The sequence below is a fragment of the Oncorhynchus nerka genome, linkage group LG21 (assembly GCF_034236695.1).
Source record: "Oncorhynchus nerka isolate Pitt River linkage group LG21, Oner_Uvic_2.0, whole genome shotgun sequence".
Lineage (NCBI taxonomy): Eukaryota > Metazoa > Chordata > Actinopteri > Salmoniformes > Salmonidae > Oncorhynchus > Oncorhynchus nerka.
This window is the reverse complement of record NC_088416.1, coordinates 18,231,646-18,254,519: the sequence shown is the minus strand read 5'-3', so window position 1 is coordinate 18,254,519 and position 22,874 is coordinate 18,231,646. Positions and strand designations below refer to the sequence as shown.

The 22,874-nt window shown below is 43.0% G+C and overlaps 1 protein-coding gene, 1 long non-coding RNA gene and 1 other non-coding gene across 3 annotated transcripts; all 3 read left to right on the top strand.

The window, feature by feature from the left end:
- The first annotated feature begins 1,132 nt into the window (after positions 1-1,132).
- LOC115103582 (extracellular serine/threonine protein kinase FAM20C-like) lies at positions 1,133-12,091 on the top strand. Its single transcript, XM_029624420.2, has 11 exons — positions 1,133-1,245; positions 1,670-2,224; positions 2,422-2,600; positions 6,784-6,862; positions 8,512-8,604; positions 8,737-8,852; positions 9,197-9,377; positions 9,681-9,790; positions 10,079-10,160; positions 11,352-11,411; positions 11,651-12,091. Exons 1-11 carry the CDS (start codon positions 1,133-1,135, stop codon positions 11,901-11,903), a joined length of 1,821 nt encoding a protein of 606 aa, XP_029480280.2. The 3' UTR covers positions 11,904-12,091.
- trnaa-ugc (transfer RNA alanine (anticodon UGC)) lies at positions 7,399-7,471 on the top strand. Its single transcript has one exon. It is a non-coding gene; the product is annotated as a tRNA-Ala (tRNA).
- An 8,773-nt stretch (positions 12,092-20,864) lies between the features above and the next one.
- On the top strand, positions 20,865-22,038 carry LOC135563675 (uncharacterized). Its single transcript, XR_010460433.1, has 2 exons — positions 20,865-21,119; positions 21,417-22,038. It is a non-coding gene; the product is annotated as an uncharacterized LOC135563675 (long non-coding RNA).
- The last annotated feature ends 836 nt before the right edge of the window (positions 22,039-22,874 follow it).

The window sequence follows — 22,874 nt, the reverse complement described above, 5'->3', positions numbered from 1 at the left end:
AATGAAATATTCATTGGTAGCCAGGGAGTAACTGAACCACCAGCGCAACCCACAGTGACTCTGCCATCAAAGAGCTCTACCCTCATCTCTCTGCTGGCCACGCCATCACTTCACCCACCGTCTGTAACAAGAAACACTCTCCCTCTCGTCCTCTCTCTGTCTCAACACTGTATAAGTAAGTCTGCCACGGCAGTGAGGTGGAACACATTAGTCGACTGGGTCAACGTTGTTCTTGTACCTTTGTTTTTTTTGGTTTGAAGTAACAGACAATTATGGTGAGAATTCTGGGTAGTTTCCAAGCAACCTACATTAACTGCTTTGAGGGAAACAGGACGGACTTTGAAGCTTTGGTCTGTCTGTCTGAGGAATAAACTGGCCCCATCAGGAAATAATCAGGGATGGGGGGGAAGGAATTAAAGGGATAGAGGTAGATGAGGAATGCATTTATCAGCAGGTAAGAGAGCTGGAGGGAGGGTAAAAGGAAAGGGGGGGCGTGGGAATTGAGGAGAGATGGATGAAGTTGAGAGAAGAGAGGAGGAGGATAGAAGGAGTACAAGTATTTGATCTGGTCTGTGCTCATGGGTGCTTTGTGAAGTAATACTACTACAGTATGTTACTACAACACTCTACAAACATGTGAAGCTGAGTGTGTGTGTGCGTGCGTGTGTGTGTCTGTTTCTGGAGGAAGGGCCCTGGTGGTCAAAAGTAGTGCACTATATAAGGAATAGGGTGCCATTTGGCATGCAAGCTCAGTAGACGGAAGGCTGGGGCTGTAGACTAATGAGGCTGAAAATAGAGAATGAGAACCAGTCAATAGAGAATGAGAGCCAGTGGGTGACGACCCGTCAAGAGTGTGTGTCTGTATCGGTGTGTGTGTGCCTTGTGTAATAAATCCCATCTACAATTCAATCCAATTACAATATGTATTTCTATTGAAAGTATCTGGTGTTCTAAAAAAACTAATCCTAAAATAAAGGGGTAATATGAATGTCCCCTCCTCACTGTAACGTCCATCCCGGTCACTCTAACCTGGCTCCTACCTCTGTTCTGTTTGAACTAGCGTGACCACACAGATAACATGACCACTATCTGCTGTCTGTCAGGGAGAGAAAGGGAGAAAAAAATTGACAAAATGAAAATGTACTACAAGTGTATTTTTGCCCTGTCACATTTATTGAGGATCCAGAGAGAGAGAGAGGGGAAGAGAGAGTCTCACAACTTCTTGGCACATTGTGAAAAAACAAAGTAAGTAATGCATTAGTCATCCTGCTGCTGCTTCATACTGGGAATGTTGGAGCGGTGGGCCTTCAATAATATATTGATTCTCTTTAGCGGTGCTTGATTCTCAGGGTAGCTAACTGGAATCACATTGTGTCTGTGCTTTGATGAGTAGAGGAGATTGTTAGATTTGTGTTAAGGAATACTGGCTGGCTGTTTCTGGCTGGCTGTCTGGTGGCTGGCTGGCTGCATAGCTGGCTGGCTGTCTTTTCTGTCTGTCTGTCCGCCTGCTTGCCCGGTTATGACTCTGTCACGTTTCCCTTTGTTTCCTTTATGCCTGTTAATCTGTCATGACTCTTGACTCAACAACTGCCTTCTTCTGAGTTTTGAATATTATAATCAGATTATATTTGAAGGTAATGTGAATTGTGAAGTTTTCACTCTCTCCCAGCATGGCGAGGCAGGGCGTGGGTCGTCTCTCTCATTCCGTCTGTTTGGTATTGACATGTCTGTCCCTGGCTCTCCACCTCATCCTGGCCCTCTTCTGTCTATCCGTCCTCCAAACATCCTGCGTTATCCCCCCCCCCTCCTCCTGTTCCTCCTCTTTGTCTTTTCCTGGAACTGTTCCCCATGGAAAACAGGGGAGATCTCACTCCCTTTCCTCACAAAGCAGCTCACACAAATTACCAGTAAGTCGCATGAATGGAGACTATACCAAAATGGCCGCCCACATAGACCACAAGGTGGAGGCCTCATTCAACATTGTCAATGAGAAGGAGAAGGACAAAAAGCTGATTCAAACCAAAATGGCCACCAAAGTGAGCCAACGGATCAGCAGTCGCTTCAAGCTGGAGGCCCTCTTCAGCCACCCGCTGTACAACCTGCCACGCAAACATCTGCTGGAAGACGATTGGCTGCTGAAGTTGAAGCCAAAGAACAAGGGAGGGGACAGTGAGGAGGAAGATGAGGAGGAGGACAGTGACAAAAGCAGTGAAGATAGTGAGTGGTGAGTGAGAGAAAGAGGAGTGGAAGACCACTGATAACAACAAAGTAGAAAAATTAAAGAGGAAAGAAAATGCTTTCTAGATAACAACAAAGTATATCATTCTGTCATAGCATATTACTTTTCTCATACATTTGTGATACCCATTGCTTAATTGGCCTGTTTCCCCATCCATCTTCCCCTGCTCTTTCCATATATAGGCAGAGTGACAGCGAGGAGGATGGCTATGACCAGGCTAATTGGACTAGAAGTGCGGACACCCACCCTGCCTGGCTGAGGTACCACCTTGGGATCTCTCGCTGGGAGCTGTATGACAGGAATGACCCTAGCGTTGCCGAGGTGACTCAACAGATGGCCACACAACGCATCCTCAGCGCAGGTGAGAGGGTTGAGATTAGGAATAAGACTACGGTTAGGGTTGAGCCGGGGTGCGGACATGGTGAAGCTAAGGTTAAGGTTAGGGTTTGGGTTGTGGATAGGGTTAATGTTGAGCTGGGGTGTGGACAGGAAGGGTTAGGGTTGTGGTGGTTGAGGCTAGCGTTAGCGCAATGACTGGAAGGATACTAGCAGGCTAGTTAGCATTAGCTCACAAAATTACCCAGAACTTCCTTCATATTGGACATAGAGACTTAAAAATGGTATACAGGAATTCACTTGACTCTGGGGAAGTACATAAAGGATTATGAATTCATTACCAAAATCCCGAAGTATCCCTTTAATTTATACAGTTTTTTTGAGTAAACTAAGCCACAAATATTGTAATTCAAACACGACTGTCTGCAGTACAACAGCCTGTGGCACCACTGTAGCTTGCTTTTAAACAAACTAAAGTACTGTAGCTATTCCAAGTCAGTTGGGATAAATGCATGAGCCTTAAAATGGTGATGGTACTGTTTTATCTTTCAACCCCAAGGGGAAGCCCAAACTCCACAAACAAGATGATGACTGTGTTACTAAGCGGAGTTGAGATCAACTCTGTATCAATCAGCATGAACTGGACATGGAGTAAACTACACTGAACAAAAATATAAACCCAACCATTTCAAAGATTTTACTGAGTTACAGTTCTAATAAGGAAATCAGTCAATTTAAATAAATAAATTTGGCCCTAATCTGTGGATTTCACATGACTGAGAATACAGATAAGCATCTGTTAAAAAAAGGTAGAGGCGTGGATCAGAAAACCAGTCAGTATCAAATCAAATCAAATGTTATTTGTCACATGCGCCGATTACAACCTTACAGTGAACCGGTTAGTCAAGGTAATTGAGGTAATATGTACATGTAGGTAGAGTTAAAGTGACTATGCATAGATAATAAACAGAGAGTAGCAGCAGCGTAAAAGAAGGGTCTGAGTAGCCCTTTGATTAGTATCTGGTGTGACCACCCTTTGCCACATGCAGCGTGACACATCTCCTTCGGATAGAGTTAATCAGTATCTTGATTGTGGCTTGTGAAATGTTGTCCCACTCCTCTTCAATGGCTGTGCGAAATTGCTGGATATTGGCAGGAACAGGAATACACTGTCGTACACTTCGATCCAAAGCATCCCAAACATGCTTAATTGTGAGAATACAGTCCATGGAAGAACTGTGACATTTTCAGCTACCAGGAATTGTGTACAGATCCTTCCGACATGGGGCAGTGCATTATCATACTGAAACATGAGGTGATGGCAGCGGAGGAATGGCACGACAATGGACCTCAGGATCTCGTCACGGTATCTCGTGCATTCGAATTGCCATCAATAAAATGCAATTGTTCTTGTTGTCCATAGCTTATGCCTTCTGATACCATAACCCCACCGTCACCACAGGGCACTCTGTTCACAACGTTGACATCAGCAAACCGCTCACCCACACAACGCCATATACGCTGCCATCTGCCCGGTACAGTTGAAACCAGGATTCCTCTGAAGAACACACTTCTCCAGCGTGCCAGTGGCCATCAAAGGTCAGCATTTGCCCAATTAAGTTGGTTACGAATTCGAACTGCGGTCAGGTCAAGACCCTGGTGAGGACGACAAGCACGCAGATGAGCTTCCCTGAGACGGTTTCTGACCATTTGTGCAGAAATTCTTCAGTTGTGCACAGTTTCTTCAGATGTCCGGGTGGCTGGTCCCAGACGATTCTGCAGGTGAAGAAGCCAGATGTGGAGGTCCTGGGCTGGTGTGGTTACACATGGTCTGCGGTTGTGAGGCCAGTTGAACGTACTGCCAAATTCTCTAAAACGACATTGGAGTTGGCTTATGGTAGAGAAATTAACATAAAATTATCTAGCAACAGCTCTGTTGGACATTCCTGCAGTCAGCATGCCAATTGCATGCTCCCTCAAAACTTGAGACAACTGTGGCATTGTGTTGTGTGACAAAACTGCACATTTTAGAGTGGCCATTTATTGTCCCCAGCACAAGGTGCAGCTGTGTAATGATCATGCTGTTTAATCAGCTTCTTGATATGCCACACCTTTTAGGTGGATGGATTATCTTGGAAAAGGAGAAATGCTCACTTGTGCATAACATTTGAGAGAATAAGAATTTTGTGCATATGGAACATTTCAGGGATCTTTTATTTCAGCTCATGAAACATGGGACCAACACTTTACATGTTGCGTTTATATTTTTGTTCAATATATGCTATTCCTGAATTATACAGACCACTAGCCATAACCCTAACCATAGCTTCATGTCCACACCCCGGCTCAACTCTAAGCCTAGCCATAACCCCAATCCTAACCCTAGCTTTGTGTCCACGGGCCCATTAAACCCACACATACACACAAGACACAAAAGAGTTGGCATTACAGTGAATGAAGAGATTACCCTGGGAGGCTGTAAAACATTGTCTGATGGCCCTCAAATCCTGTCTGTTGTGAGACTGTTCAGAAGCCTTGGTTGGGATCCATTTGTTCATCTATCACATGTAAACAGGGAAGTAGCAGTACTCTAAAACATGCTCGGTTGTTTGGTTGACCATGCTGGGTTGCAAGCGTTGGGTCACTTAGGTTGTTTTCTTTAAGAAAAACGCTGGATTATTGGTGCCGGGTTATGGGTTATTGGTGCTTGGTTATCGAAATATGACTCAGTGGGTGAGCTCAGAAGACTAGAGGATTGGCTTAGCAGGGGCGTGGCTTGTAGATCATTCTTTTTGGCCACCTGTGAAAGTAAATGGCATTCCGGTTCATCTGCTTTGTTGTTATTTCATGTTAAGGTTGAACACTGCCACTTTAATCAATGTTTCCCAAGACCCGATGGATATTTCAATGTTGGGATATGTAGATAATAATGTTATGAATTTTATGTTATAATATATCATGGGCAAAAAAAGAAATTTGCAGTGTACAAACATGATGAACAGGAAATACATTTGCTATTACAGGTGGCCAAAAATAATTGTCTGAAACCCATGTCTCTAATAGGCCATGCCTCCTGAAAATAACCTATGGAGCTGTTATTTCATCCCAACTAATGGTTAAAAAACTGATGGTAAAATAAACCCATGTTTGTATAATCCATATTAACGCGACCCAACTGGCTGGGTCAAACTAACCCAGTGTGTGTTCTGTCCAATATTTACCCAGCGCTGGTTTACCAAAGAAGCCAAATAGGGTTGTTTTTAACCCAGCATTTTTTTGTGTGCCAAGCTACTGTGTATGGGTTTGAGCGTGTGGGGAAGGGGAAGGGGGAGTGGGAGTTTTGTGTGTGTGAGTGAGTGAGTATCATAATTAAACACACAATCTAAAGAAACAAACAAAAATAAACAAACAAAAGCCAAAAGCAATTCTTAAACACTAACCAATCAACCATAGACTGTGAGGATAAAATCTAAAACCACTGAAAGCAATTATAAGTCTTTAAACTGCAAAATACACAAGGTGATTACACCAAACTAGAACATCAGCAAATGGATCACAGTATAAAGAAACAGTCAGAGTAGAAACGTGAAAGCCAGATAATCGAAATCTCCAGCTCCTCTGATCTTTTGTTCTGAGGTCAGTCAATATAATCCTGCACTGATCATAAAAAAATCCCACTCACACATCCATGCATATAAACACACACAAACATATGCTCACACACAAACACACGCATACACACACACTTTGAATACTGTATGTGTTGAGCATAAAATATTACACAATAATCAGCTTGTGTGTGGGCTGGCCCATAGCCACGTTTCATATACTCCTCCTCATCTTCCTCTTCTTCTCACTCCTCCTCTCTAAAGTTCCTAGATTCTAGAATCACCACTAAATGATACCAGACTGTTTTTGATGTTCGGCCACATTCTGTACTTTATGTAATGAGGACGCCCTGTGGAGAACAGGGGTAACTGCATTTATGTAAAATCCACTAGAAATACTGTACTATTACCAAAATAACACCATCAGTGCAGTCAATGACAGGTACCTATGGTGTATTTCCTTTGAATGTTGTGGAGACCCTGTGACTTTCATGTGTTTTACTGTACGGTAAGTGATATGTCTCTGTGTTCTGAGGGTCTGCATACTGGTATGTGATTATTATGGTGACGTTGTAGCGTTGTCTGTTATGTGTGTTTCAGTGCAGAAGAGTGGGGGTACCCAGCTCAAGCTGATCATGTCATTCCCCAACTACGGTCAGGCCCTCCTCAAACCCATGAGGTGAGAATCCACGATACGACGTATGATCTTTATTTACTTGACCGTTATTTGACCAGGTTAGTCTCATTGAGATTAAACACATATTTAGCAAAAGAGGCCTGGCCGAAAAAAAGCAGCACACAAATTGTCAACATTTACAACGTAAAACACAAAGCACTACAGTTTAAAAACATCAGCTAATACATTTAACAGGCACATTGGAGTGTTTGAACCTAGGGGTCAAAATATTGACCGCCCCTTCAAATAATTTTCCACCATAGTTTTTTACCCTAGCTTTAAAATAATTGAAGGAGAGGAACTCCTGTAGTTTCAAGTAATTGTGTAGCTCATTCCAAGTAGAGAGAGCAAGAGAACTGGAACGCTTTTTTACCTAGCTCTCCTAGCTCTCACCTAGCTGTCCTGTGAGCATGGGCGATAATTGTCATTATATTATTAACTGGGAGCAGTCTTAGAATGGCCTTATAAATAAAAACATACCAATGACTTAGCCTCTGAAGAGCTAAGAAAGGCCAGCCCACTCTCATATAGAGGGTACAGTCCGTGTAGCTCAGTTGGTAGAGCATGGCGCTTGCAACGCCAGGATTGTGGGTTTGATTCCCACGGCGGACTAGTATGGCAATGTATGCGCTCTCTACTGTACGTTGCTCTGGATAAGATAAAACTAAAACATTTGCAGGGACGAGGGAAGGCTTTGGAGTTTGTAACAAACCTCAGCAGTGCACAGTGTCCAGCATATGTAATGATGCCACAGGGGAAAACATGTACCATAGTCGATTACAGGCAAGAAGGTAGCGGAAACAAGTATTTTTCTCACTTTTTAAAGAAAAACACAACTTATTTTGAAAATAAAACCCCAATTTGAGCCTGAGCTTTTTCACAAGACCCTAGATGTGGGGTTTAGATGTGAACCACTCATCTAACAAGAAACTCAAGTACTTGTAAGTTGATACCCTTTTCTATTTGCTTGTCCTGCATAGTGACTATGCATGGAAGAGTCTAAAAGGCTCTGCATGGTCAATCCGACATCTGCAGTGGCCATACAGCATTTACTGCGACACGGCCTCTGCAGAAGTCAGGGTATTTCTACTTCTTGCGCTTTGTTAAGCAGAGCAGAGCTGTTGTCAAGGAAGTAAGTTTGTGGACCTTCCCGCCCCACCTACCGTCAACCAATCATGTCAATGCAGAGTAATATATAGCACTCCGCATTGTTCAAATTTGAGCAGCACACGGCGGTGCAGTACAGAGCTCAATTTGACCTCCGCATGCCTCCGGAGGGAGCACCCTCCATACGGCACCTCCGACCACATTTTCAGATCAAGCATAAATTGGCTTTAATGGTTTCATCTTAGATTTCATGAAAACCATGAACTTTGTCTTATCAGCATTTAAGAGCAACCTCAGCTGACAGAGCTGAGCCTAGACAATAGTAAAGGCACATTGCAGTTAATCAATATGATATACAATACGGCTTACAATACGATATACTACCTTATGATATACAATATGATTTACAATGCGATATGATACTATACAATACAACATGACAATACAACTTTATTGTATCAGTCACATAACACTCTTACTCTTTCACAGTAATCTTATTTTGGAGGTGAAAAAAAATCACATTGTTCTGTGTGTGTTTTATGCAGGCAGGAGAGAGATGCAGAGACAGACTTCAACCTGTTCTACTTCTCTGACTTTGAGAGACACAATGCAGAGATTGCTGCCTTCCACCTAGACAGGTGAAAACAATAAAAAATGGACCTCCCATCTGAGATTAATCTGTGTGTCAAAAGAAAGAGAAGAAAATAACTACTAAATCACTACCACTGATTTCTATCTCTCTTTATCTGTGTGTGTGTGTCCTCTCTCAGGGTGCTAGGTTTCTGTAGAATCCCTCCAGTGGTAGGTAGACTCATCAACATAACCACAGAGATCAGAGCTATCACCACAGACCACAAACTATCCAGAACCTTCTTCACCTCTCCTGGTGTGTGGCGGTTGGTCCAATCAGCTTTCATAATCAAATCTAACTCTCCTGGTGTGTCCAATCTGTTATTAAGCTTGTGTGTGTATAGTGGCTTGCACTATGTGCTAGTCCAGAGTTTCCCAAACGGTTGGTTGGGTTGCACTGGTGGGCTACAGTTTACTTTTCTGTGTCGTTCTGGGTTTATGACTGGTCACAAGAAAAAGTTCTAAATGCTTTTAGATGGGTTATGACCCCAAATGTTTGGCAACAACTGTCCACTGTAGGCCTACTACTTGCATTTAGTCAGTTAACTGTACTATTCACCAAACCCCTTGTCTCTCTCTCTCTCCGTCCGCCTCCCCCAGTGGGTAATTTGTGTTTCCACGGCCAGTGTGAATACTACTGCTCCACAGAGAACCCAGTGTGTGGTCGACCCCAGGTCTTGGAGGTGTCCCTGGCCTCCATGCTGCCTGACCTTTCCCTGGCCCCCAGGCGCTCCTGGAGGTCCCCTTGGAGGCGCTCCTACAGCCGCACCAAACTGGCACCGTAGGTTGTGGGTACCGAAATAGGCCCCTTGCCTGGTGGTCTCTAACTATGGGAGGGGTTGTGAAGAAACCAAGTGAAGTGTATATCTGTATTAGTGGTTATATACTGTATAGTAGATGGCGAACTGATGGGTTGGAGGTATAATTCAACGTTTGGATTGCATTGATAGAATTCAACTGATCAATGCAATGTAATAATGTGTAGTAGTATCATATTGTCCCCCACTGGGATTAAACCCGTGCATTTGACTAAAGCATACACATGTTCGAGTCCATACCTCCCATGCAGCTGCTACTGTTTCAGATGGGAGAAGAACCCAGATTACTGTGACACGGTGAAACAGACTCCTCCATACAACCAAGGCACCAGACTAGTGGATCTAATTGACATGGTCATTCTGGACTTCCTCATGAGTCAGTAAGCACACTGAACGACACAGCTTCTACTACTATTACTACTTCAGTAATTCCAATATTCTTGAAATCAATAACAATTCAACACACTACCTTGATTTTTCTCTTCTTTTGTTTTTTATCGAGTCACTGAATCAATACATTCCATAAGAATGACTAAATGTTCTGAACATTTCCCCACACGACCATATTAGGAATGTGCCAAGGTTTAAGTCCACTAATAATGTGGAACAGATTTTGAATAGACAGAAAGCAATAAACTATTGTTTTGCTTTAATTCCTACTAAGGTAATATGGACAGACATCACTACGAGACTTTTGAGAAGTTTGGGAATGACACTTTCCTGCTGCACCTAGACAACGGGAGGGCGTGAGTACCATTACCTTCCATCAATACCTTATAAGGTGATACATACTGTATGTTCAGTGGCGATTTTAACATTAAAATATTGGATGTATCAAAAAAGCTAATATGCATCGAAACCACTACAGACACAAACGTTATAACATTCAGTTATGATCAGTTTACTTCCCATAGTCAAATTCAGCATGGGTCTACAATATTACATTATTAAAGTATTGGAACGCAGCCAAAACACCATTCTGAGTGTGTCTGCCTGCCTTTTACCAAGACACTCTGTTTTAGAATAAAGCAACAACGTTTATAAAGTTACTCCCTCACTTCATCCATTGCATAGTTATAGTTCCATGAGTATAACAGTGGCATCAAACATTAACAAGAGCTACCTCGAAACAGATGTTAGCCACTGCTTCTATTCACCACCAACCACAGTTGAATCTTTTTTTCCAGCTTGCTTTCTTTTTAACGGGTGGGCTTATTTCAATGTTTAGTGGCTGATGAGCACCGAAATGTTTTATCTCTACATTTTCTACATAGCTTGAAAATTATTTGCTAGGAGATAGTCAACATGATAACTTTTCAGCTGGCTAGAAGATAAACAATGAAGTTGACACACATCAGTCCAATCACTGGAGAAAATATGTAGACTTATCTGTGACAAATGACCTTGAGACTTCTTGGACAGGCACTGCCAACTGAACTCTATGGCAGCACTCAAGGGGCAGGAGCTGCCTGGTCGTCAGTGAGCTCTCCCAGTAGGTGCTGGGGTGTTGTAAGTGACATCACCCTGAGCCAATCACGCGCAACCAGAGAAGATCAACAATGCCTACGCTCTGTGTTTTCTCTGGCTGCCCCTCCGCCACAGAAGGTACATGAGCGAGGCTGAAACAGCTGCATTCTGGATCTGCCTTACTCAAAGAAAATTGACCAAAACAATGATATGACATGGAGTCGAGTATGCTGTAATATTAACTCAAGGAGTTATTTTGTTTACACTGTTTACTAACTGATACGATATAATGTTGTCACACGAATTAATGCCAGAATTACATGCAAAACAGGGCCATCTGCTGGACAGTGGTTGGGCTGTGCCTCACTTGCCCTGAATGATGCGTCGCCAGTGCATATGTTGAAGTTTTTGTAGTTTATACATACCGATATAACAGTTGTGTAATATTGTGGAAACTATGTTATTTTTAGGTTTGGGCGTCATTCTGTGGATGAACCCTCCATATTGGTGCCCTTACGACAGTGTTGCAGGTAAAACTATCAGCTTATATAAAGATCTGGACAAGTGCAGCAGAAAAAAAGTGCAAGAGGAGACTCATCTCTCCCCCTCTCTTCCTTCTCATTCTCTTTCTCTCTCTCTCCCTTTCCTCCTTCTCTCTCTCTTTCTCTCCTTGTCTTCCTTCTCTCTCTCTTTCTCTCCTCTCCCTCTCCCCTTGTCCTTCTCTCTGTATTTTTCTTCTCTCTCTCCCAAATCACTTTCTCTGTCTCAGGATCCGTCGCTCAACTCTCATGCGTCTGCGTCTCCTGTCCCTCCCGGGCTTCCGTCTGAGTGATGTCATGAGGGAGTCTCTGTCCCAGGATCCCCTGGAGAGTGTGGCCCCCCTCCTCTCTGTACAACACCTCTCCGTGCTGGACCGTCGTCTGAAAACCATCCTGCAGGCTGTACACACCTGTCTGGAGCACCATGATGACGTTATCCATGATGACCTACAGGGATATGATGTTAACTTATACCGGCACTAGACAATAATTAAGACTGAACATCCATTTACAAAACCATCACTGCAATATGTCTATCATTGGATTCAGCTGTGGTTGATGACAAGATTATTGTATTATCAATCAATCAGTTAATTATATGTATACATTCATGGCACATTTTAACTGTGTGTGTTGCCTAATGAAAACAAAAATGATAAAGTGTTTTAGCATTACAAGGGTGGAGTAGTGTTACTGGAGTTTTCAGACAGCAAGGCCATTTGATCACAACAATGCCAGCACTCAGTAGAAAGAGAATGCAGTATATCAGGAAGTTATGGTGACAGAACTCACAACTTTTCGGAGTAGTCAGCCTGTAAGCTGGGACAGGAGGAAGCAGTTGCTTCACTGAGGCTGTACTAGTGGGACGTGTCCTCCCATCGTACAGATCCGTTTATCGGTTTATGTTCCCCAGGGGAGCTGGCCACTTGATCTCATATCTGGTGGCGGCTCGTTTACAGACATCACAGAACCCAAACTTCAATGGAGGGATGGCGTCTCTGTCTTCAGGACTGCTCCTTCTAAAAGACTGAGGAGGCGGGACCTGGTCGATCTCCATGTCTGCTGTCACCTTGAGGAGACTGGCGAGGTTAATCTCGCCATCATTCTCATAGTCGCCTACCCCGAGAAGGAGTCATTGGACTGATAGAGGGAGGAATCGAGGCTATCCATGACCTCGCTAACCAAAAGAGAAATATCGCACTCTCCCAAAAGCTTGGCTGGAGCGTAAAACCTGTGAATTGAGACAAACAAAGACGTGTAATGGGTTCACGCTCAAAATTATGTTGTATAATGCTTACTTCATTATACATTTACATTACATTTAAGTCATTTAGCAGACGCTCTTATCCAGAGCGACTTACAAATTGGTGCGTTCACCTTAAGACATCCAGTGGAACAGCCACTTTACAATAGTGCATCTAAATCTTTTAAAGGGGGGTGAGAAGGATTACTTTATCCTATCCTAGGTATTCCTGAAAGAGGTGGGGTTTCAGGTGTCTCCGGAAGGTGGTGATTGACTCCGCTGTCCTGGCGTCGTGAGGGAGTTTGTTCCACCATTGGGGGGCCAGAGCAGCGAACAGTTTTGACTGGGCTGCGCGGGAACTGTACTTCCTCAGTTGTAGGGAGGCGAGCAGGCCAGAGGTGGATGAACGCAGTGCCCTTGTTTGGGTGTAGGGCCTGATCAGAGCCTGGAGGTACTGAGGTGCCGTTCCCCTCACAGCTCCGTAGGCAAGCACCATGGTCTTGTAGCGGATGCGAGCTTCAACTGGAAGCCAGTGGAGAGAGCGGAGGAGCGGGGTGACGTGAGAGAACTTGGGAAGGTTGAACACCAGACGGGCTGCGGCGTTCTGGATGAGTTGTAGGGGTTTAATGGCACAGGCAGGGAGCCCAGCCAACAGCGAGTTGCAGTAATCCAGACGGGAGATGACAAGTGCCTGGATTAGGACCTGCGCTGCTTCCTGTGTGAGGCAGGGTCGTACTCTGCGGATGTTGTAGAGCATCAACCTACAAGAACGGGCCACCGCCTTGATGTTAGTTGAGAACGACAGGGTGTTGTCCAGGATCACGCCAAGGTTCTTAGCGCTCTGGGAGGAGGACACAATGGAGTTGTCAACCGTGATGGCGAGATCATGGAATGGGCAGTCCTTCCCCGGGAGGAAGAGCAGCTCCGTCTTGCCGAGGTTCAGCTTGAGGTGGTGATCCGTCATCCACACTGATATGTCTTAGTTCAATGTTAAATTGTTTTACTGCATCAGGGATAGCCCTTATGCAGTAAAAATGTTACAACTTTGAATAATAGTAGTGGTTAGCACAGTAGAGAACGCTATAGCCACGGGGTTGAGATGCGTTAGCTAGCTAGCAGCGACCCTCAGTGCTTAGCGGTTGGGCTAGGGTAGTGTTTAGCCCCTTAGGTTAGCTTACTCCCGCGACCGCAGAGCCATGTGACTGGGTCTACGGTCTAGTTAGTGCCTGAGACTGAATGCAGGTTAACTAGGTGAGGGGGAGAGCTATAGCAAAGCTACCGTGTTGCAGGTAGAATTGTGTGGTCAGTTAGCCTGAGCCTAGCCGCGTGGGCTACTCGAGTCCCACTAGCTAGCTACAGTAGCTAGCTGGAGGTGACCAAGAGGTAGAAAGAGGGTTTCTTTCTACACAAGCAATACCACCGTTTTGCAGGTAGAATTGTGAAGCTAGGTTGCTTTGCAGCGAGTTAGCCAGGTTAGCTTGTGAAGAAGAGCACCACCATGTGGTGGTCTCCAATAGAGGTGCTGGTTTCGTTTATTGGTGCAACTGTCCCAGAGTCCCAGAAAGAGGATTGATAATGACCAGCAGGAGACAGGGAAACAACTTACACTTTATTGCCACACCGAAACAGACAGGCACACACAGCAAACAAGAAGAGGAGATTAATTATTGATAGTGAGTCACTAACCATACAATCACTAACACATGGTTGGGAAGTCCAGAGTGGAGGATTGTCCTTATAGGAAGGGTCCAGTGGTGAGTTGTGTTGAGGTGGTACAGAGTTCTTCTGACCTGTTGTCTCTCTGCACTCCTGTGTCTAACTGAAGCGCAGACTGTGTTGGAGGTTTGAGAGCCTGTGAAGAGTGTTCTGGAAGGGCCCTAAAGCAAACCCCTAGCAACACAGTAGCCAGGGCCAGAGGTGTGAAACCGGGGGATGGTAGCCTCTACTGGGCTGGAGATTTTCTAAAGTTTGTGCCTCCATAGCTAGGTTTCCATCCAATTGGCGACAGATTTTCATGTTAATATTCTAAAATCTGCATTTAAACTATTCCCAGGGAGCTAGCCAAGTTATCATCAGCCACGCTGTGTGGGCTAACCGAGTCCAAATAGCTAGCGGTGAAGATAGCTAGCAGAGGTAAAAAAAAAGATTTGTGGATTTCTACAGAACATAAGGTACTACTCAGCCTCACAAGGTTGTCCGAAGTCCCCAGCAGCGAGGACCTTGCAGGTTGCCTGTGAACTTTTGAGTCAGACTAGTCTCATAGACTATACGTAACATAGTAAACATAAATCCAGGACACTCAAATTAGTATGATATGTTACTTTTGGTATGGTTACATAAGATAGAAGGCAACCACAAAAGGAAGGTGGTTGTTTGGGGTGGATGAGTGGGCATATAACACGAACATCTATTGTTCCAAAGGTTGCGTGCTCAAATCTCATCATGGACAATTTTAGCTAATTACCAACTTTGTAACCACTTATGACTTTTTAGCTACTTTGCAACTACTTAGCATGTTAGCTAACCCTTCCCCTAACCCTTTTAGCTAACCCATCCTCTAACCCTAAAATGTACCATTTTAGTTAACCCTTCACCAAACCCTAACCCTTTAACCTAACTCCTAAGCTTAAGCTTAACCTTAACACGTAACCCATAGTGCTAGCTAACGTTAGCCACAATTTGTAACATATTGTACGAATTGCAATTCGTAGCATATCATGTGAATTGTAATCCGTATCATATCATACGAAATGGATGATGGACATCCACAAATCAATACATACTATATGAAACGTAACATATCATACTAAATGAAGTGTCTAGGATTTACGTACAGAATAATATGAAATGCTCTCTGACCACTTTGGTTGAGTGGAGAAAATCGAGAACCAGTCATGTCGAGCTCTTCAATGAGGAAGTGAACATGGACAGTGAGTGGAAGAGTATCGCTTTTATACAGGGTAAGGGTGCACCCTATTTTCTGCAATCCTAGTCTCCAACAGACATTTGAGATTGGCTACTTCAAATTGAGACTTTCAGAAACAAAATCTCACATAATTAGTAATTGAAACAGATCTACATATAAGTCTTATTATAATGTAAAACATAAATATAAAACTAAGTCAAGTATGTTCTGGCAACTGTAAGAGTACTGAGCATGGTACCTCAAATAGAAGGAGAACAATCAAGCTGAATGAAACAAACTGTTATTAACATGTTTACATCAATACACTGTATTTTTGTTTAAGCGAAGACTTGAAATGGACTTAAAATGGATATGTTTGTCTTTTAGCAAGTGTCCATCGTTGGGAATGAAATACCGGTACCTCATGGCAGGTATAGTGTCATAATGACTCCAAGCAACGCACCTTTCCCTCCACAGAACAACTACGAGACATGACATCTTTGCCGGTTGAATTGCAGTGTTGCCACATAAAATAACTTTTTGTTGTTAACAACTCTTTATTGTTATGACGTTTTAAGGTATGACCCTGGTGCAGACAGTGTTGAAGAAACGAAAGTATTCTTTAAACAGGGGCAGGCATACGACAGGTCAAGGCAGGCAGGGGTCAATAATCCAGAGAGGGTGTAAGACACCGGAACAGCAGGCGGACTCAAGGTCAGGTCAGGCAGGGGTCAATAAACCAGAGAGGGTATAAGACACCGGAACAGCAGGCGGACTCAAGGTCAGGTCAGGCAGAGGTCGATAATCCAGAGAGGGTATAAGACACCGGAACAGCAGGCGGACTCAAGGTCAGGTCAGGCAGGGGTCAATAATAAGCCTTGGTCGCTCTTGCTGCTGGTGAGTCTCTGATCCACCTCTACACAGACGACACCATTCTGTATACTTCTGGCCCTTCTTTGGACACTGTGTTAACAGCCCTCCAGGCAAGCTTCAATGCCATACAACTCTCCTTCCGTGGCCTCCAATTGCTCTTAAATACAAGTAAAACTAAATGCATGCTCTTCAACCGATCGCTGCCTGCACCTGCCCGCCTGTCCAACATCACTACTCTGGACGGCTCTGACTTAGAATACTACAAATACCTAAGTGTCTGGCTAGACTGTAATCTCTCCTTCCAGACTCACATCAAACATCTCCAATCTAAAGTTAAATCTAGAATTGGCTTCCTATTTCGCAACAAAGCATCCTTCACTCATGCTGCCAAACATACCCTTGTAAAACTGACCATCCTACCAATCCTCGACTTCCGCGATGTAATTTACAAAATAGCCTCCAATACCCTACTCAACAAATTGGATGCAATCTATCACAGTGCAATCCATTTTGTCACCAAAGCCCCATATACTACCCACCGTTGCGACCTGTACGCTCTCGTTGGCTGGCCCTCACTTCATACTCGTCGCCAAACCCACTGGCTCCATGTCATCTACAAGACCCTGCTAGGTAAAGTCCCCCCTTATCTCAGCTCGCTGGTCACCATAGCATCACCCACCTGTAGCACGTGCTCCAGCAGGTATATCTCTCTGGTCACCCCCAAAACCAATTCTTTCTTTGGCCGCCTCTCCTTCCAGTTCTCTGCTGCCAATGACTGGAACGAACCACAAAATCTCTGAAACTGGAAACACTTATCTCCCTCACTAGCTTTAAGCACCAACTGTCAGAGCAGCTCACAGATTACTGCACCTGTACATAGCCCACCTATAATTTAGCCCAAACAACTACCTCTTTCCCTACTGTATTTATTTATTTTATTTATTTATTTTGCTCCTTTGCACCCCATTATTTTTATTTCTACTTTGCACATTCTTCCTCTGCAAATCTACCATTCCAGTGTTTTACTTGCTATATTGTATTTACTTTGCCACCATGGCCTTTTTTTTGCCTTTACCTCCCTTATCTCACCTCATTTGCTCACATCGTATATAGACTTGTTTATACTGTATTATTGACTGTATGTTTGTTTTACTCCATGTGTAACTCTGTGTCGTTGTATGTGTGAAACTGCTTTGCTTTTTCTTGGCCAGGTCGCAATTGTAAATGAGAACTTGTTCTCAACTTGCCTACCTGGTTAAATAAAGGTGAAATAAATATAAATAAATAATTAATAAATAATCCAGAGAGGGTATAAGACACCGGAGGGAAAGGTGCGTTGCTTGGAGTCATGACACCATACCTGCCATGAGGTACCGATATTTCATTCCCAGCGATGGTCAGGCAGAGGTCGATAATCCAGAGTAGAGGGGCAAAGGTACAGGATGGCAGGCAGGGTCAGGGCAGGCAGGAATGGTCAAAACCGGGAAACTAGAAAACAGGCACCCTCATCCTACCTGGGCGCATACCTGGTATATACTGTATATGTTTTACTGTGCCGACGGAAGCCACTCCTCAGCAAAAGGCACATGACAACCCACTTGGAGTTTGCCAAAAGTTACTCAGACCTAAAGGACTCAGACCATGAGAAACAAGATTCTCTGGTCTGATGAAACCAAGATTGAAATCTTTGACCTGAATGCCAAGCATCACGTTTAGAGGAAACCTGGCACAATCGCTACGGTGGTGGCAGCATTATTTTTTTAAATAGTTTTATTTCACCTTTATTTAACCAGGTAAGCTAGTTGAGAAGAAGTTCTCATTTGCAACTGCGACCTGGCCAAGATAAAGCATAGCAGTTCGACACATACAACAACACAGAAAACTAAGTCTATATACAGTGAGTGTAAATGAGGTAAAATAAGGGAGTTAAGGCAATAAATAGGCCGTGGTGGCGAAGTAATTACAATATGGCAATTAAACACTGGAATGGTAGATGTGCAAAAGATGGATGTGCAAGTAGAGATACTGTGGTGCAAAAGGAGCAAAATAAATAAATACAGTATGGGAATGAGGTAGATTGATGGGCTGTATACAGGTGCAGTGATCTGTGAGCTGCTCTGACAGCTGGTTCTTAAAGCTAGTGAGGGAGATGGGAATCTGTAATTTTCATCATAGGTACACTTCAACTATGACAGACAAAATGAGAAAAAAACATCCAGAAGATCACATTGTAGGATTTTTAATGAATTTTTTGCAAATTATGGTGGAAAATAAGTATTTGGTCACCAACAAACAAGCAAGATTTCTGGCTCTCACAGATCTGTAACTTCGTCTTTAAGAGGCTCCTCTGTCCTCCACTCGTTACCTGTATTAATGGCACATGTTTGAACTTGTTATCAATATAAAAGACACCTGTCCTCAACCTCAAACAGTCACACTCCAAACTCCACTATGGCCAAGACCAAAGAGCTGTCAAAGGACACCAGAAACACAATTGTAGACCTGCACCAGGCTGGGAAGGCTGAATCTGCAATAGGTAAGCAGCTTGGTTTGAAGAAATCAACTGTGGGAGCAATTATTAGGAAATGGAAGACATACAAGACCACTGATAATCTCCCTCGATCTGGGGCTCCACACAAGATCTCACCCCGTGGGGTCAAAATGATCACAAGAACGGTGAGCAAAAATCCCAGAACCACACGGGGGGACCTAGTGAATGACCTGCAGAGAGCTGGGACCAAAGTAACAAAGCCTACCATCAGTAACACACTACGCCGCCAGGGACTCAAATCCTGCAGTGCCTACTTAAGCCAGTACAGGTCCAGGCCCGTCTGAAGTTTGCTAGAGAGCATTTGGATGATCCAGAAGAAGATTGGGAGAATGTCATATGGTCAGATGAAACCAAAATATTACTTTTTGGTAAAAACTCAACTCGTCGTGTTTGGAGGACAAAGATTGCTGAGTTGCATCCAAAGAATACCATACCTACTGTGAAGCATGGGGGTGGAAACATCATGCTTTGGGGCTGTTTTTCTGCAAAGGGACCAGGACGATTGATCCGTGTAAAGGAAAGAATGAATGGGGCCATGTATCGTGAGATTTTGAGTGAAAACCTCCTGAAGATAAAACGTGGCTGGGTCTTTCAGCATGACAATGATCCCACACACACCGCCCGGGCAACGAAGGAGTGGCTTCGTAAGAAGCATTTCAAGGTCCTGGAGTGGCCTAGCCAGTCTCCAGAGCTCAACCCCATAGAACATTTTTGGAAGGAGTTGAAAGTCTGTGTTGCCCACTATAACAGCCCCAAAACATCACTGCTCTAGAGGAGATCTGCATGGAGGAATGGGCCAAAATACCAGCAACACAAAACCTTGTGAAGACTTACAGAAAACGTTTGACCTCTGTCATTGCCAACAAAGGGTATATAACAAAGTATTGAGATAAACTTTTGTTATTGACCAAATACTTATTTTCCACCATAATTTGCAAATAAATTCATAAAAAATCCTACAATGTGATTTTCTGGAGAGAAAAAAAAGTGTACCTATGATGAAAATTACAGGCCTCTCTCATCTTTTTAAGTGGGAGAACTTGCACAATATATATATATATATGTACATATTTCCTTTATCAAATTTGTGTAACTGTTTTTTATTTAAAATCTGTTATGGCTGCGATCCCCGTACAGGGACCAACATCAGGGGAAATTTCAGAGTGACAACTAAAAATACAACTTCGTAACATTAAACATTCTTGAAAATGCAAGTATCTTACACCCTTCAAAAGATTAGAATCTTGGCAATCAAACTATGTTTTCCAATTTAAAATAGCTATTACAGAGAACAAATCCCATGCTTTTGTTTAAAGAAGAGCAATCAAGAACAGAAACATTTTCTGCCAAGACAGTTTTTACACATTCACATCTGAAGGTAAAAGTTATGACTTTACATTCTGATATCTTGCTCTTATTTCTCTTCCTGAGTGTCCCATTGATCAAATGAAGTGCCGTTTTCTTTGATAAAATCCATTTTTATAGCCTAAATCGAAACATTTTGTAAACCGTTTGTGCCGAGAATTCCATCTCTATCAATTTTTTACGGAGCATTCGGCGTGATTCCCCCCTGTAAACAATCGTTTATCTAGTCATGGTGGGTTTCAGTGCATTCCTCTGGATGTCTGCAACACAGCCAAACGTTGTGTTTTTTTTGAGGGGAGTATTGACCGAAGTGAGCTGATTTGAAGACAACCATAAATGACTACCTTACGCACCAATAATTTTAGCGAAGCTTCATTGATTGACTATATTTCTGCCCAATGACCACTGATCTTCTTGAAATCTAGCTGGGTAGATAGCCAATGAGCTGAGGTAAACGCCGGTATGTAATGGTTTGGGGTTGGACCACAATTCCTTGTTTGTAATCGCACGCGCATGGAACTCCATTCTCGCCTTGACGATCAGAGGAGTTGCTGTAAGGCGCAGCTGTATTTCGGAAAGTTGTAGTTTCAACGATTTCATTGAAGATATCATGGCGAATAAATCAGGTAAAGCAAAGTCAAACTCTAAAGTGAAAGTGAAAAAGTGAAAGTGAGACATTTTTTGTTTGAGGAATCTTGGAGTGTTATGATTCAAACGAACTGAGGAGCTGTTTCTGCAAGGACAGGACGTACTTCTGAACGGGTAAGTGCTAATGCCATTTTATGAAATATAAAAATATATATATATTATACATAAAAATATTTTTAAAAAAATTTAAAAATGCAATGAAATGTGTAGTTTGTTTGTGTGTGTGTGTGTGTTGGTTTGTTTGGGTGTGTGTGTGTGTATATATATATACAACAATGGCCGGAGTTGAATGGAACAGCACTTCACCTTAGTGACTGTTCCCTCGGCTCTATACAATACATATCTGTTTATTTTATGTGATGATAAAAGGCTCATACAATACAAATATTTTTTTTATGTTTTCTTTCACAGTGATTGCGACTCCGACTGGGAGCCCCCGGTGCCAAGCTGCCCGCTCTACCTGTGCCCCCAGTGGTGTTCATATGCCACAGTTCATTACTGCAGGCATGACTGTGCCTCAGGGCCAAAAGGGCACAGCATGGAGGCGTCGTTGTGTTCTGTGTCTCATGAAATGCACCACTTGTTCAGTTTGCCTCTGCTTTACATCAGAAAGAGACTGCTATGGGACATGGCACAAGCAGCAAAATATTATGACGAGGACTTCTAAGGGGTGTATTGTTTTTTTTTTAAATTGTTTTTTCTAATATTTTTTTAAACATTTTTTGTGTGTGTGTTAGAATTGCTTTTTGATATGTTGTATATAGTTATTTGCACTGCTGTATATAGTTATAGGTCATTTCACCAATTCGGCCACTTGGGTACATTTGGGCAACTTGTGTGGGACACCTGGGTGACTTCATGCTAAATGTCATGTAGCTCCCCCATTCCTGAAGTTATCAGTCTGGAACTTTGCACACCTACAGTTGCCCTCTTGTGTTATCCATCAAAATTATCTCCAGCATCCTATCTGACTGTGTGGCTATTCCAGTACATGTGAAAGATGATACTACAACAATAAAAAACAGAAAACGTATGCTCTTTCTCTTTTCTTCCACCAGATCTACTGTGTTATATTCTCCTACATTCAATTAACATTTCCACAAACTTCAAAATGTTTCCATTCAAATGATACCAAGAATACGCATATCCTTGCCTCTGGGGCTGAACTACAGGCAGTTAGATTTGGGTATGTCTTCAGGCAGAAATTGAGAACAAAGGGATGCAGCCATAACAGGTTAAATTTCATTTTTTGCTTTCTTTTGAGCTCCCCAGAGGCCTGGGCCCAGGGGCATCAGTCCCGGTAAGACCCTGCATTTGTCCAGCCCTGAGCATCAAATCCAGAGGTTATAAATTCTAATCCCAGGTGAGGTCATATTTTAGCTGAACATCGTACCACTTACTTTAAAGCCCCCATAACTTTTCATTACTTTACTTATAATGGTTTGGCATGGTTTGATCTGATGTGAAGTTAATGTGATAAAATGTAAAGCAACATGTTATTACATGAAACTACACATGTGAAAATGTGATTACATGTGAAGTATTCTAAAAAAAAAAAACTTTTTCACCTGTGCAATTCTACAGTAACTGAATTACATTATTGACTCCGTGTTTTAAACTTTACATTGTATGCCAAACAAAAAAACATTGATTTAAATGTTTAACAAATCATACAAGTCTATGCACAAAGATTACATTAAAACATTTAGTGGAAGAACAGTGCAGATGCTAACTTTGGTAACAGAATTATGGTAAAATCTCCCTCAGGTTTTTATGGGACCACGTTTATGCGACCAGAGTTCCTCTGTCCAGTTTCTGTGTTATTTTGCCCATCTTAATATTTTCTTTCATCGGCCAGTCTAAGATATG

Excerpts from the sequence above, each read along its gene's own strand:
- LOC115103582 (XM_029624420.2), top strand. The coding sequence starts at position 1,133 with ATGAAAATGTACTACAAGTGTATTTTTGCCCTGTCACATTTATTGAGG. Across the intron at positions 2,601-6,783 it reads ACAACGCATCCTCAGCGCAG|TGCAGAAGAGTGGGGGTACC; the intron begins GTGAGAGGGTTG and ends TGTGTGTTTCAG. Across the intron at positions 6,863-8,511 it reads GCCCTCCTCAAACCCATGAG|GCAGGAGAGAGATGCAGAGA; the intron begins GTGAGAATCCAC and ends TGTTTTATGCAG.